The 15,529-nt window shown below is 50.2% G+C and overlaps 1 protein-coding gene across 11 annotated transcripts in view; it reads left to right on the top strand.

Annotated features, from left to right (window-relative positions):
• DEPDC5 (DEP domain containing 5, GATOR1 subcomplex subunit) overlaps positions 1-15,529 on the top strand; it is a 628,116-nt gene that overhangs the window by 530,838 nt on the left and 81,749 nt on the right. For all 11 annotated transcript variants that reach the window (XM_085634591.1, XM_085634584.1, XM_085634590.1 and 8 more), the window contains one exon: positions 5,544-5,715. In XM_085634591.1, coding sequence (XP_085490717.1) covers positions 5,544-5,715 — 172 coding nt within the window. The remainder of the gene's footprint in view (positions 1-5,543; positions 5,716-15,529) is intronic.

Genomic DNA, 15,529 nt, shown 5'->3' with positions numbered 1-15,529 from the left:
AAGTGGGCCATTCAGAGGAACATATTCCTCATGGCGGAACACCTCCCGGGCAAGGACAACCAGATAGCGGATCTGCTCAGCAGACACAGCCACCAAATGCACGAGTGGGAGCTACACCCATCAGTACTCCAACCGTACTTCCAACAGTGGGGTCATCCAGAGATAGACCTATTCGCCACAAACAAAAACGCAAAATGCCAAAGCTTTGCCGCCAGGTTCCCACATCCACAATCGCAGGGCAATGCGATATGGATGAATAGGTCCGGCAGATTTGCGTACGCTTTTCCCCCAGCGCCATTAATACCACTGGTGGCACGCAAACTGCGACATCACTCACTGACGCTTATCCTAGTTGCTCCAACATGGGCGCGCCAGCTATGGTACACCACCTTTCTGGAACTTTCCGTGGTGCCGCATCAAAGGCTGCGGATAAAACCTGCACTTCTAACGCAGAGCCATGGCGAAATTCAGCACCCAGATCCGCAACAGCTGAACCTCGCAATCTGGCTCCTGAAGTCTTAGAGTTTGGCTACCTAAATCTGCCACCTGACTGTATGGAGATCATCAAGGAGGCCAGGAGACCCACTACCGGAGCTTGCTATGCAGCTAAATGGAAGAGGTTTGTCATTTACTGCACCCACAATGACATCAACCCGCTAGACGCATCCATTCAAAACATAATCTGTTACCTCTTACACGTATACCGATGCAATCTGGCACACACCTCAATACGCATCCATTTAACCGCGATAGCAGCCTATCTCCAGAACAGGCAGCACCTCTCTTTATTCAGAGTGCCTGCCATCAAAGCTTTCTTGGAGGGACTTAAACGAGTAATTCCCCCAAGACACCCGCCAGCACCAGTGTGGAACCTCAACTTGGTCCTCACCAGACTAATGGGTCCATCCTTCGAACCTCTACACTTGTGTGAGATTCAATTCCTCACCTGGAAAGTAGCTTTCCTAGTAGCAATCACTTCCTTAAGAAGAGTTAGTGAGCTCCACGCACTAACCATTCAAGAGCCATTCATACAGGTTCACGCAAACAGGGTCGTACTGCGTACCAACCCCAAATTCATGCCTAAAGTAATATCGCAGTTCCACATGAATCAAACTATTGAACTGCCTGTTTTCTTTCAGAATCCACAAAATGTCGCTGAAAGAATGCTACATACACTAGATGTCAAAAGGGCCCTCATGTACTATATAGACAGAACTAAAGACTTTAGGAAGACAAAACAACTTTTCGTTGCCTTTTCTCCACAACACAAAGGCAACGCCATCTCCAAAGCAGGTATAGCCAGATGGATCGTTAAATGTATTCAAATTTGCTATCAAAAGGCTAAGCGCACATTAACGATTCCCCCACGAGCCCACTCAACACGTAAGTTAGGGGCGTCCATGGCTTTCCTGGGAAACATTCCTTTACAGGAAATATGTAGAGCAGCCACATGGTCCACTATACATACATTTACCAAACACTACTGTGTAGATGTACACTCAAAACAGCAGGCAGCTGTAGGACAGGCTGTTCTCAAAACTCTTTTTCAGACCGCTGCAGCTGGCACGGGTAGCCGCCGCTAATAGGAGGTACTGCTGTGTATTCTATGCACAGATATGAATTCAGCAGCCCACATGCCTCGAACTGAATATGCTACTTACCAGTATGCATCTGTTCTTGGCATGTAGGGCTGCTGACATTCATATCGCCCACCCTCCTCCCCGGCGCCTGTAGCAGCTGCAGCTCTCAGAATTACTGTATAGCATGGTCATCACTTCCTGTATCTACTCCATCACTGCCACAATGGCGAAAAACAATCTGGGGATGGAGAGGATGCCCATGCGCACTGTGGTCCAGGGGAGGAGTCACCCATCTCAGGATACTTCGAAGACTCTTCCAGGACAACAACGTGCAAACATCCGGACCCAACACTAGGCGGCGATCTATGCACAGATATGAATGTCAGCAGCCCTACATGCCAAGAACAGATGCATACTGGTAAGTAGCATATTCAATCCCTCTGTGTAAATGAAATTCCTTTCATTTACCCCTTCTGTTGGACTTAACCATTGATAATCATCTAACCTACTAATTATATCCCTTCCATACTTCCATACCATGCCCCTACTACTAACACCATGTTTTAGCACAAGATAATGGCTTAGTTGGTTCCACCAAGTTGCTTCAAGATAGAGACTTGGCATGGCTGCTTGTGTCCTTTGCATTCCTGTTGGCTGCTTCCTCATCACTCCTGGGTGGATCCTGGTGAGTATTTGCTGTGGCTGCCTATAACAAGTGCATGTCTTTCGGCTGGTCATCTGTTGCTCCTGGATGGCCTCTAAGGAGCAGTTCCCTTGGCTGCCTTTATTGTTATTTTTATTGTCTTTGTCATTTGGTACTTGTGTGGTTCCTCATCTGCCATTAGTATAGCAGTGTATCACCTTTCCCTAATTTGAGTTATGACTTCCAGGGTGTGTCCATTGCACACCAGGATCTCTTAAATGGGCTCCTTAGGACATTTACACTAGTGAGCAAATACTTAAATGTTTTATTTTCTTTGTTGATGATAAAGGACTGATTGCGACTCACAGGCCTCGATATTCCTACATTTGTTTCTCTTTCCTTTTCAGATTTTCTAGGTTTTATTAGATGTGGGATAACAGGCCTGTTATTAACCTCTTGGCTGGTGCTGTCTGTAACCAGAATGTACCTGTGGGTAGCTTCTCTGGGTTTCCTGGTTTGGACTTGACAGTGTATTTATCAGGGCTGCTTGTTCCCAGTTCATGACTGTGGATTGCATCTCTGCGTGAACTCTGTGGAAGATATCCTGGCTACTTGTAACAAAGGCATTCCTGTGGGTTACTCCTATACCACTCAAACTCATCCAGAAGGCAGAACCTGTACCTTCTGATAGATAGTAAGCAAGACTACATGCACATCTGTCCATAGCTCTCATTCCACTTTAGGCATCGGTGCAGCTACACAATCATAGTAACAGATGAAGGGTGTTAGACCTGTCAGCCCTAGGGTTTTCTTACCCCGTTTTTTCCCTTTTCGCCTAATTTTTGCCACCATCTTTATGTTGGACTTCGGCCTCTGGGCGCCTTACCACTGCCAAAAAGTGCTGTGGTGCAGGTGCTCTCCCCTAATAATATGGCTGACACAGGCCCCTGCTGCTGCGGAGTGGCCATTGTACATACACGCACCAGTAGTTAGGATCAGGCTGGGACATACTGTTACTGTATCCTTGCCGTCCCGGTTTTTTTGTCACATAGACAGACATGGTAGAAGCCCCTGGAACCTTCCAGCCCAGGGAGGAGTTATATTTTGCCGCCTTTCAGGAGGGTCACCTGACCTAGGGGTATAAGATGAAAGGAGGGAAACCTAACTAGTCAGTTGGGGCACCACTGGACCTGGGGGAACCTCTGCCGGAGTATAGGCTGTTGGGCCTAGGGGGAACCTACACTACTGAGACTGACAGCTTAGGCCCTGCTGTACCCAAGATAGCTGAGAGACTCTGCCAGCCTGCTGATCTTGCCCAGTGAGGGGGCAACCCAGGAGACCAACTCTAGTGTGTCGCAGGGAACCATCCTGCCTTTTGGGCCTGCCAACTCTACCTCTACCCTCTCCCCCAAGATACTGCATCCAAGATACTACAACCAAGACCCTGCAACCAAGATACTACAACCCACACTTTGCGCCCTGTTGCTAGCGCTGTGCCCCCTAGCGCTATACTGCCAGTACCGGCTGCTCGGGGGAGCGCTGTACAGCGCGCACCTGCTGTGCCCCCTCCGCGCAGAGAGAACGGTCTGCCAAAATCACCGCCGCAGCCTCTGCGCCCTGAATTGAGACAGCGCTGTGCCCAGGATCACCGCCGCAGCCCCTGCGCTGTGAATTAAAGGAGCGCTGTGACCGGACTCACCGCTGGAGCCTCGGGGCCGCTGAAGGAGGGAAGCTGAGGCACAAATCACCGCTGCCGCCCAGGCGCCGCGTAAGTGAATGCCGCGATTGCTGTCAAGGCCACGCTAGGCCTGCCGAGTGAGGGAAGGCGTTGCCCGGTAACCGGGGCGCCGGACGCATCATCGACTGCGCCCCCCCTAAGGCCATGCTAGGATTGGCTCCCGGGTCTCGAGGCCTACCGAGGCCCGGGGCCTGTCTCCTGCCGAATCGGAGGGGCTCCGGGGGACAGAGGAGAGTCTTGCCGCCCCTCCGGAAGGGAGCCCCGTAATTCCACCCATCGATGCCAGCGTGCCGAACCGCCTCCCCTGGTCGAAGCCCCCACGTGCAGTAAGGAGCGGGCTGACCGAGGAGGAGGCGTCCGGCGCTACTTGTGGCCTGGAATCCCCTGCCAAGACAGAGTGGTGAGTGAGGGGGACCAGGGGACGGCGCTCCTGTGCAGCATAGCTCTGAGTATAACTGGGAGGAGCAGATGCCCAACTGTACTTCCACCTCTGACTGCTCCCTCTGTGATTAAGTGCAGGAGGCCGGGCCCTAAATCGGATATAGATCTGGCCTGGTTACCGATGGCTCTTACCTGCCCAAATTAGCCTGAATACCCGGTTGGGTTAAGGTTGTGTACTGCAGGAGTTGTTATTCATGTGTCTCAATACCTGCCTAGAGATTAATACTTCTGCTATGTACCGGAATGAGTTAAAGTACCTGCTCTGAGTAAGAAATGTTTCCTATGTTAATTGCATACCTGCATTAAGATCCTAATTGATTGGATGTACCTGAATGAACTTAACCCTATGTTTTAACATGCAATCCATTACCTACAGTAATACTTGCTTTTAGAAAGGTTATTGCTACTGCCTTTTTACCGGCACACAGTCCTACTGTTCTGATGCACTTGAATGAATTTGCTCATGTTTTAGAGTTAAATGAATTTACTGTTGCCCTGAGATTATCTGCCCTATTTACTTGCTCTGACCTGAATTAGATAAAGAGTCTCGTTTTATAAATCAGCCTGGTGTGGTGTCTCTTCATTGCGTGCGCATTACTGAGTCAGTGTGAGTGTGTGCTGCACAACTGCTTAACACATTGCCTTTGGGTGCCTTCCTGCCTCGCGCCAAGCTACCGTGTCGGAATCGGTGACCCCGGTTCTAACAGAGGGCATTCCCCTTCTCATTGCGCTTGATGCCAAAACACTTTCCACATAGGCCAAACTCTTCACCCACATCCTACCAGCCAGACAGAAAAATACACTAATGAAAACTTAATGCATTATATTTCAGACTCCTCTTCGATCCACTACACTCTTAGTTGAACAAACCAATGTCAGAATAAGGGCACAACGCTGGTCAATCTCACACATCAACAGAATTCTTGCCACATAGGCCACACTGCAATCCCCTACCTGCCATTCATGTGCTTCTGTTCCTCATCAGGGATATTAATAATTGTGTAAATTAAACTCCAGTAGAATTCAGTCATCTGTGTAAATGACCTGTCTTCTCTTTTTCGCTTCCATCTGCTATAGGACTGTGCCAGTATCTTTATTACCATCTTCAAATGACTTACCTACTCTTTATCCCCTCTCTTAGGTCCAGGGATGGCATCGCAAAGCCACATCCTGTGGATTTTTACTGGTTCCAGTTTTAGAAGGACCCTTCGCACTGCCTAGTTACCTCTATGGGGATCCTCTCCGTGCCCAGCTCTTCATTCCTTTGAATGTTAGCTGCCTGCTTAAAGAGGGCTCAGAACACCTATTTGATGGTATGTAAACAACCTTAAAGACCAGCTCTCTCCTGACATGTAAATTCATTGATTTTCTCACGTCCTTTTCTTCTAAGTCGAGCATGTACATGCAGCTATGCCTCACTTCTTACCTGAAAGCAGAGAAGCATCTACATACTCTTGATTTTAGCAGATAACCAAACTGAAGAACCGAGATCGGGTCTGTTTCATAAAGATAAGTGTAAAAAATATGGGTGGATTTCTACAAATATACCTGAGTGTACTTTTACAGTTCACTAAACTGGTGTAACAATATTCGTGGAAACCCACGCTAGGTGTACATTTTCAGACGTACTATTCCACCTGTGTGACGTTTTTTTTAAGGCTCTGTTTTCCCCTAATGCGGAATTGTAGATAGTGTACAATTTCACACAATTTGAAAGGTATCAGAATGTGGAAAAGCCCGTTTTTTTACTTTGCATGATAACATTTTTTCCCATGGAGAAATGCCTTTCGCAGTAAACTCAGCAAATCTGGAGTGATCGATTTCCCCCCTCATTCTGGAAGAGGAGATACTCTGCCCCTTGGCTTAAGTAAATCACCGACTTTTTTCCATAGTGAGGACGGATGGGTGTTCAGTTTGTGAATAGCGTCATATTTGTGGGCATTCACTAATTTACAAGGGCTCCAACAGCTTGTTCCTTCCACTTCCCACCCCTTGTTAGGTATTTACTACTATAGATTTTTCTGCATTCATGTCTGAAAAATACGCAACATTAAAACAATGTATCTGATAGAGACATCTAGCCGCAGATTCCTTAACTTTTGAATTCTCCCCTGGATCTTGAAATTTTTCAGAAGTCCCTCTGCATGCCGGAGGACGGCATCATACGACACCGAATTGATGTCGACCCCGTGTGACATCAGTGGAGTAGTATAAGTCCCCTCCGGCGCACAGATGTCAGTTTCTTCTTCTCCACCCTGCAACGCGGATCAGGAGAACCAGTTCCTCAGGCCGTTTTCTGGCCTACCTCGAAATATTTTGTCAGTTGAAACAGTTTTTTTTAAGTCTTATGGGTCTTGTTCATGACAGATGTCGGCTACGGACCCTCATTCAGTTTGCATGTGGTCTTTGGGAGAACACCATGATTCTGAAGATTGCGGCTCCTGTCAGAAGTTGCAGCCGAAGACGCTAAGGAACGTCGAATGAAACTCCTGGTGGCGCAGTTGACGCGGTTCTCGGGGGCATCGCAATCAGCCACGGTTTTTCTCCTCGTGTGGAGGGCCGTTCACAGGACAGTTCCAGGAGCCGAGCCGTTCCCGTGGAAGTCAATTTGCCATCGATGTCCCAAGGTAAGCGAAGGTAGTTGAAGTTACGGCACCCCTGACTTAGCAGCATGGTCACTCAGTCTCTCACAGCTCCTCCCATTCACCGGTTAAAGAGACGGTACATAACTCCACCCTGCGCCTCCCCGTCTTTCCGGGAGCTGGGCATCGATGGCCCAAATAGGAGATTACTATAACTCTCTGCATCTTATGTTTCGATCTCCACCTTACCCTGGAGTGCTGTCGGGCCCCATGGAGGTGAGAGTAGCCACGCTGGCGGGTTCACCCTCGGTGTAGGTTGGGACTTCTGAGACATTATGTCGGCGCAGGTTGGCATCAGCCGATTCCTCTTCAGCGCCGGTGCACAGCCCTTTAGGGTTTCCATCTTCGGCATCTATCCTTGATCAACTGGCTCCAACAATGGCGTCAGCAGCACCGATCGTAGCCATTTCTCCTCCTCTTGATGTCGAGGCGTTGGGTGTGGAGAAACGTTGTCCTTCGGCTTACCGCTCATGGAACACAGAGGAGTCGGGGCTATTGCAGCCTGTAGCTAAGACTATAGCTGGGACTATTCCACCCCTTATGGAAGAGAATTGGTTGTCTGCACTAGGGGAGACTAGTGGGTTGGAGTATTCCCTAGCTTCGGGACTTCTTTCCCCTCCTAGCCTTGCTTCTGAGGCGAGCTTCTCTTTTGCGGATATGTTAAGGAGGGTAGATATGGTCTTAGAGTTATCGCTTCCTTCTGTGGAAAAGTTTACTGATCCCCTGATTGATATCTTCTGTCAAGGTCGGACAGGGGTGGAGCCTGTTCTCCCATATAGTGATGAAAGAGCGCGGGTCACCAGCTCGGGTTAAACACACACATACCTAAATACTCACCTGGGCCCAAACCATTCACACTAATGAGCTAGCAAACCCCCGCTAATATCAATTTTGAGTTTTACCTACAATTTTAATTTCACCTTTACCTAGTCTTACCAATTTTATCTCCTTAATAATTCCTTTCTCGATGAATCCGGTTTCTGAGATAGTTTAAGGTAGAAAATGACATGTTCGAGGCATATGAGCTGCAGATTACACACTTTGCATAGATCGCCATCTGGTGTTGGGCCCGGATGTTTGCAGTTTGTTTTTCCTCTTGGAAAGTCTTTGGAAGTCATGAGGTCGGCGACTCTTCCCTTGGATCGTATTGCGCATGGGCTTCGGCTCCATCCTCAGATTGTTTTTTTCCGCCATGGGGCTCGGATGTAATACTTCGCGCTCCGGTTCCGAACATTTCCAGTTCGACGATTGAAGCGGAATCCTCGCTTATCGCGGTATTGTTCAGATCCAGATCTCCTCAATCACCTTCTCTTCGACACATCTTCGCTTCCAGTCGTCGACGGCGGCCTTCCGGCCTACCCAATCTCCGGTGCCGGCTGATGGAAAGAACTCCTTTCAAGAAGTGCCCTCGATGTGGGTCCAAATTCCCCCACACCGATCTTCATGAGGTGTGCAACCTCTGCCTCTCCCCTGAACACGAGGCTCGAGACTGTCCGGCCTGCAAGTCTTTCAGATCGAAAAAGACTATTCGAGATCGAAGAGCCAGACGAAACATGGCGCACTCCTCGACCTCCGTTCCAGTCGACATCTTCGGGGACGACGTCGAAGATCCGGGACAGCAGCACACCGAAGAGGACCTCGTCAGTGCTTCCGAAGCCGACGACTCCGATGTGGAGGACGTCACCCCGGCGCAGAGGGTTGTGAGTACTATACCCCCTCCCACACCAGCGCCCACACCCACAAAGGCTTCGGTCACGCCTTCGCCTCCGGGCCTAGGCAAGACCAGAGACACTGCTTCACACACCCCACCTTCGGGCCCGGTGAAGAAGCCAAATAAGCCTTCCGGCGGCTCGGGATCGAGCCAGCCCTCCAGCTGTGCCGAGAAACACACTTCGGCACCGAAAAAGAAACCGGCCTCTACCTCAACACCGAGCTCCGCACCGAACCCCTCGGGGTCGAAACCCAGCCTTTCCGTGCCGACGCCATCTTCGGTACCGACCAAACCACATAAGGCCCTCGGCACCGACACTTCCACGCCGAAGCCCACCTCGGCGCCGACCAAAAAACCGAGGTTCCCAAGCCCAGTGCTAAGCACGGCACGGACAAGCCTAAAAAGTCATCGGCCCCGGCCCCGAAACCTTCGCCGCCGACGGAACAAACATTGTCACAGGAACTGTTTACACCGGATCCCTTGCAAAAGACTCTTACCAATGATACAAAGACTGGACATTTGGCACTCTCTTCCAAAAAGACATTTGGACAAACCGGCTCCGCCTCCACCTCCAAAGAGGAAGGATTCTGCTACCTCCCCTTTCAGAATGCCTTCCCCACCTCCTCCACCCTCTCCACCTCCGCCCCCTCCACATTCTCCACCCCCACCTCATCGCTCTCTGACCCCGTCTCCAGACGATGATGATCAGGGGGACCCATATTACGATCCAGGGGATGTGCCCCAAGACCCCACCCCTACAGGATCCCCAGACCCATGGGACAACTACAATAATCCAGATATTCCAGACGTCCCACAAGATGACCTTTACCCTTCCAGGCCATCTCCACTGGAAGACTCATTAGGTTTCCACCACCTACTTCAGAGGGCGGCACATTATCACGGGGTAGAGCTACACACTGACCCAGTGGAGGAGGATTTCCTCCTCGACACCTTTGATACTGCACATAGGTCTACCTCCATACTACCTATGCTCAAGGGGGTGATAAAACATGCGCCAGAGGTTTTTAAGGACCCAGTCAGGGCTAGGGTCATTAATCCACGCATAGAAAAAAAGTACAAAGCTGCCCCCACAGATCCTGCCTATATCAAAGGGCCAGCGCCACTAGATTCCCTAGTGGTTTCCACTGCACGGAAGAGGTCAAACTCCCAGGCGTCGGGCGAAGCACCACCACCTGACAAGGAGTCAAAGCTACTAGACGCGTCAGGAAAGCGCACTGCGTCACAGGCAGCCAATATATGGCGTATCGCCAACACTCAAGCGCTATTGGCCAGATACGATAGGGCGCATTATGATGAATTAGAAACCATAATGCACCACCTCCCAGAAAGATACAAAAATAGGGCCAAGGAATTAATTCAAGAGGGTAAGACTATAACTAACACCTCCATACGCTGTGCCTTAGATGCAGCAGACACAGCCTCCAGGGCCATTAACACTAGTGTAGGAGAGTAGGGTCTGCTATCCTATGGTCACCCCAAATTTTTGCTTTTTGCTTCACTGGTTTTTGACATATTGAGGCTGTGGGCCTGCTAATCAGACCCCCAGCCTGCTGTTCTCTCTACTAAATTGACACTATGCACTATAGGTGCATAACCAATTGGAATTAGATCACCCTGTGAGCCCCTGTACCAGTGTGCACTAGGTACCCAGGGCATTGGTGTATCTAAGGCCTACCAGGGGCTGAAGCATGTATTGTGCCACCCCTGGCCTGACCTAGCAATTTGACACAACTGGCTGATCACTCAGCTGGGGTAAGTTGGTGTAACCACCTCTTACTTAGGTGTAGTATACCTATACCTAACCTTAAATGGGACACATGTTAACCTATAAGTCACTCCTATGGCAGGCCTTAACAATCCTGAAGGCAGAGTGCTTGGTTCCATGTGAGATCGTGCTCTGGCATGAGCTGAGCCTGTCTGCAGTGGTCGGAACAACTTCCTTATACCGTTTCCAGATATCGCCATACCATATACTCTTAAGTGCATTATGAACCTCGCGGTTAAATGCTATCTTTGGTTTGGCTTTATCAAAACATGTCGAGTAAGGTGTCATACGAATTGGAATACTAACCCCTCGCCAATTCTGGCGACGGGGTTAGCATTACACCCTTCTCGAGGGACACGACACGACATGTACAGAACCTGAAACCCGGGTAAAATCAGACATAGCCTCAGCTCCACAAAATGGACGCTGCCACCACAGACACAAGTCTGCCCTCCTGCTGCTGGGAGTCCTTCCAGCTTGGGAGACGTGGACAAAGGGTTTACTGCCAGGGGAGGTGCGTGCACCACCCCAGACAGGATTTTGTGTATTGGTCAGGTAGGGCTTGAATAGAATCAGACATGCCTGAGGCTCACAAGGAGCCTCGGTGCATATGCCAGTTCAAACCGGTCTTGGGGCACACCAGCCCCAGACCTGGGGCGAGCTGGACAAAGGATTGGGGGTGTAACCACCCCCCTTCCTGGTCCCACCCTTAGGTAGGGACCTAGCAGGTAGTCCGGCCCCTAGAATCCGCTTGAAGGAGCTGTGTCCTAAGACTTCAGACATCCTGGAATCAACTTAACACAAAGAAGAAGACGGGAACTTCGACGCTCTGCTGCACAGAGGACTGAAGGAGATCTCCCCTATGGTCAGGGAGTGACCATCTTGCTAACGCAAGCTCCATCCAGCAACTCGACGTCTGCTTTGCCTCCTGCCGGAGCCCGAGCCCAGAGACCGACAAGACCTGGACCTCCAGACCTCTCACAGCCCGATCCACAGTCCCTGCAAAGAAGGAACCCGTGGAGGCACCGAGACACGTGGAGCCAGCCATCTTGGAAGACACTCGACAAGCTGCAAGCGCGACAACAGAGGCTCCCTCCGAGTTGTGCTTTGGGTCCTGAGAAGCCCAACATCCGAGCAGCATCTGCACCAAAGGTGAGCCCTCCAGCATCTCCACGATCTGCGTGGGGCGCCTCTGCACTTTGCGACTCGACGCGCCTGCCCGGTCCCTGGCCCGTTGGCTAGTGGCCATTTTGGCGAACCACTTTAAAAACTACGATGCTGGTCTGGTTGCTCCAGACTGGCCCCTGCTTCCCTCCAAAGGAGCAGCCCCTCTGACCTTGCTGGTCAGAGCTAACAGCTTTCTTCGATTCCTGCGACTCCTGCTTTTGCCAAGGCTTGTTGGCTTCCTTTGAGTCGCCGACACCGCCGACAGCGAGAGCCTGCGTGGGACAGCTCGTGAACCGACTCCTGGACGTCGTCGACCTTCAGGGACCACGTGGCTGCAGAGACAAGCTACACCTCTTTGCCTGTTTGCACCCGACATCGCCTGGTACCTACCTGGTGCCACGCCGGTCACTGGCTAGTGACTGTGAAAACTGTCCCCTCTGCTTTCAGGTCTTCTACAACTCCGATCCACCCTTGGATCCACCGCATCTCTTCTGGACCGACCGCCTGCAGCATCTTTGTCATCAGGCTCCATTGAACAGATAGACGAAACCCGACGCACTTCGAGACCTATGCACCCACTTATTGTGGGTGAGGTAAAGCTGGCACTCCGGTGCCCAAGTGTAGAGAAACATCTAGTGTCTGTGTTTTTAGTCTTAATTCGTAGTCCATCCAGAAGACCCTTCTAGCAGTAACTTTTGAACTTTTACGCACCCATTGAAAACCTATGGGAGCCCGCGTGTAACTTTCCTCACTGCACACGCGACCCGTGGACCTCCTGGTCACTAACTGAAGTTAGCTCCTTGTAGGCCCAGCGATTCTAGAGGCCCTAGGCCTTTTCCCTTTCCTGTTCGTGGTACTTATACCACTATTTTAGTATATGGTCGGAGTGGCCACCAGGGCCCATCCATATAAAGTGCAACTTCTGTATATTGTAATACTTTCTTGTTTAACGATTTGTGCTCCTGTGCTCATAAAGAGTCTAGGGGATACTTTGAGTAATAAATACACATATATTTTGAATATATATCTGTGTGGTGTCCTTTCATTGGTATAAAAGGGGGTTGCATATGGTAAAACAGCTTGCTTAACACGCTTTAACGAGTTTAGCCTCAAAGACTGCTTAGCCTACGCTACCACTAGGGCAGCTAGTCCGAAAAGGTTGACTTACAACCACACCATAAGGGTTGCTTGGCATGGTACAAGGTGGTCACTTTAATTAGTGAACATCATATACCAGGCCAACTTCTCACAACTAGCGTCCTCCTCCGTCGCCATGCTTGGCTGAGAGTATCAGGTTTCAAACCTGAGGTACAGGCCTCCATCCTAAATCATCCCTATGACCAAGAACACCTATTCGGCTCAAAGGTAGATGAGGCCCTTCGAGAAAATGAAGAAGGACACTGATACAGCAAAATCTATGGGAGCCCTGCAGTCACACCCTCCTAGGCGCTCCTTTCGCCGCTCTTCCTTTCGGGGTACGGCTAGAGGCTACTCCTCAGATAGCGCGTCCACTTCCTACAAATCCCCTGCTCAGTCCACCTTCACAAGGGATTATCAAAGATGCGGCTATAGGGGCAATAACAATAAAGGCAGAGGCAAAACAAATACCGCCCGCTCTGCCACACCGCCTACCCAATGACTTCCCCCCACTCCCTCCAGACCATCCCACTCCGGTCGGGGGCAGACTACAAAATTTCCTTCAGGTCTGGGAGACCATCCCCTCAGACAAATGGGTGACCCAAATTATTCGCTCAGGGTACTGCCTAGAATTGACATATACCCCCCCCCCAAACATTCCACCCAGGCAATGCCCAATGTCACAAGAACATTCCACATTACTAAAACAGGAGGTAATCTCCCTCCTACAAAAACAGGCAATAGAACAAGTTCCCGTCAATCAGCAAAATTTAGTGGTCTACTCCCTATATTTTCTAATACCAAAAAGGGACGAGACTCTACGACCTATTCTAGATCTCCGGCCCCTAAACACATACATACATTCAGACCATTTTCACATGGTAACGCTTCAGCAGGTACTTCCGCTCCTCTCCCAGAACGACTTCCTCACCACACTGGACTTGAAAGCCGCATGCTTTCACATTCCGGTACACCATGCTCACAGAAAGTACCTCAGATTTGTAGTGGACGGGCAACACTACCAGTTCAAGGTGCTCCCATTCGGGGTCACAACAGTACCAAAGGTATTCACCAAGTGCCTAGCGGTAGTGGCGGCACACCTCAGAAGACAGCACATTCACGTCTTCCCATATTCGGACGACTGGCTGATAAAAGCCACGTCCTACAACCAATGTGTACACCACACCGCCACTACAATCCAACTACTTCACCAGCTAGGCTTCACAGTGAACCACCAAAAGTCCCAGCTAACACCATCCCACATAAAGCAATACCTCGGTGCCACCATATACACCTCAAAAGCCATAGCCTACCCCAATCCGGCCAGGATTGCAAGCATTCAGGCTTTGCGTCAAAGATTCATACCTCAACACTCCCTTCCAGCAAGAGTGTTTATGCAACTGATAGGGATGATGGCCTCTTGCATTTTCATAATGCCTCACGCAAGACTCCAGATGCGTCCACTCCAAGAGTGCTTAGCGCGCCAATGGAACCAGGCCCAGGGGCAACTGACAGATCTGGTGTTGGTAGACGGTCGCACCCATCGCTCTCTGCAGTGGTGGAACACCACAAATCTTTCCAGAGGTCGACCGTTCCTGAACCCGGTTCCACAAATAATACTAACAGACGCATCGCTCTCCGGCTGGGGAGCTCATCTATTACATCTCACAGTGCAGGGCACATGGACTCCGCAACAAAAGTCACTCCATATCAACCATCTGGAGTTACTGGCAATCTTTCTAGCCCTAAAATCCTTTCAAACACAGATTTTAGGCAAGGCAGTCATCATTCGCACAGACAACATGGCGGCCATGTACTACATTCAAAAACAAGGCGGCACACACTCTCTACAGCTCTCTCAACTAGCACAGAGCATATGGAGATGGGCAATTCCACACAAAATCTTTCTCCTGGCCCAGCATGTACCAGGAGTCCAAAACACCATGGCAGATCTGCTCAGCAGACAGACGCAGCACATCCACGAGTGGGAACTTCACCCACAGGTTCTTCACCCGTTCTTTCAGATGTGGGGGCATCCGCACATAGACCTCTTCGCCACCCACGAAAACAAAAAATGCCCAAGCTTCGCCGCCAGATACCCACACCCATTGTCCAAAGGCAATGCGATATGGATGAACTGGTCAGGCAAATTTGCGTACGCCTTTTCACCTCTCCCACTAATTCCATTAGTGGTGCGAAAGCTACAGCAGCATTCTCTCACACTGATCCTAGTAGCTCCAACATGGGCCAGACAACCCAGAAACTGCTAAATCTCCTGAGGCGGAAGCCGGGAGACGTCCACTTTTTAAAATTTGTATTTGTATTTTCACTTGTGTGTCACCCTTTAGTCCTGTATTTTAACTGGGCACTCACCCGGCTGTTATCTCCTTCAGCGGGTCAGAGACGCGCCTGAACAGCGACTCCTTCGCTGCACCGACCAAACGCTCGAAAAACAACATTGCACCGCCATTGTTGGCGAGGAAGTGAGGCCACGCCCACATTGAGGCCACGCCCACCCGCCACAGTATTTAAGCGCTGCCATCAGCGCCAACTAACCAGAAACTGCTAAATCTCCTGAGGCGGAAGCCGGGAGACGTCCACTTTTTAAAATTTGTATTTTCACTTGTGTGTCACCCTTTAGTCTTGTATTTTAACTGGGCACTCACCCGGCTGTTATCTCCTTC

This window comes from Triturus cristatus, chromosome 11 (assembly GCF_964204655.1).
Source record: "Triturus cristatus chromosome 11, aTriCri1.1, whole genome shotgun sequence".
NCBI classification, from domain to species: Eukaryota; Metazoa; Chordata; class Amphibia; order Caudata; family Salamandridae; genus Triturus; species Triturus cristatus.
This window is presented reverse-complemented; position numbering and strand designations above follow the sequence as displayed.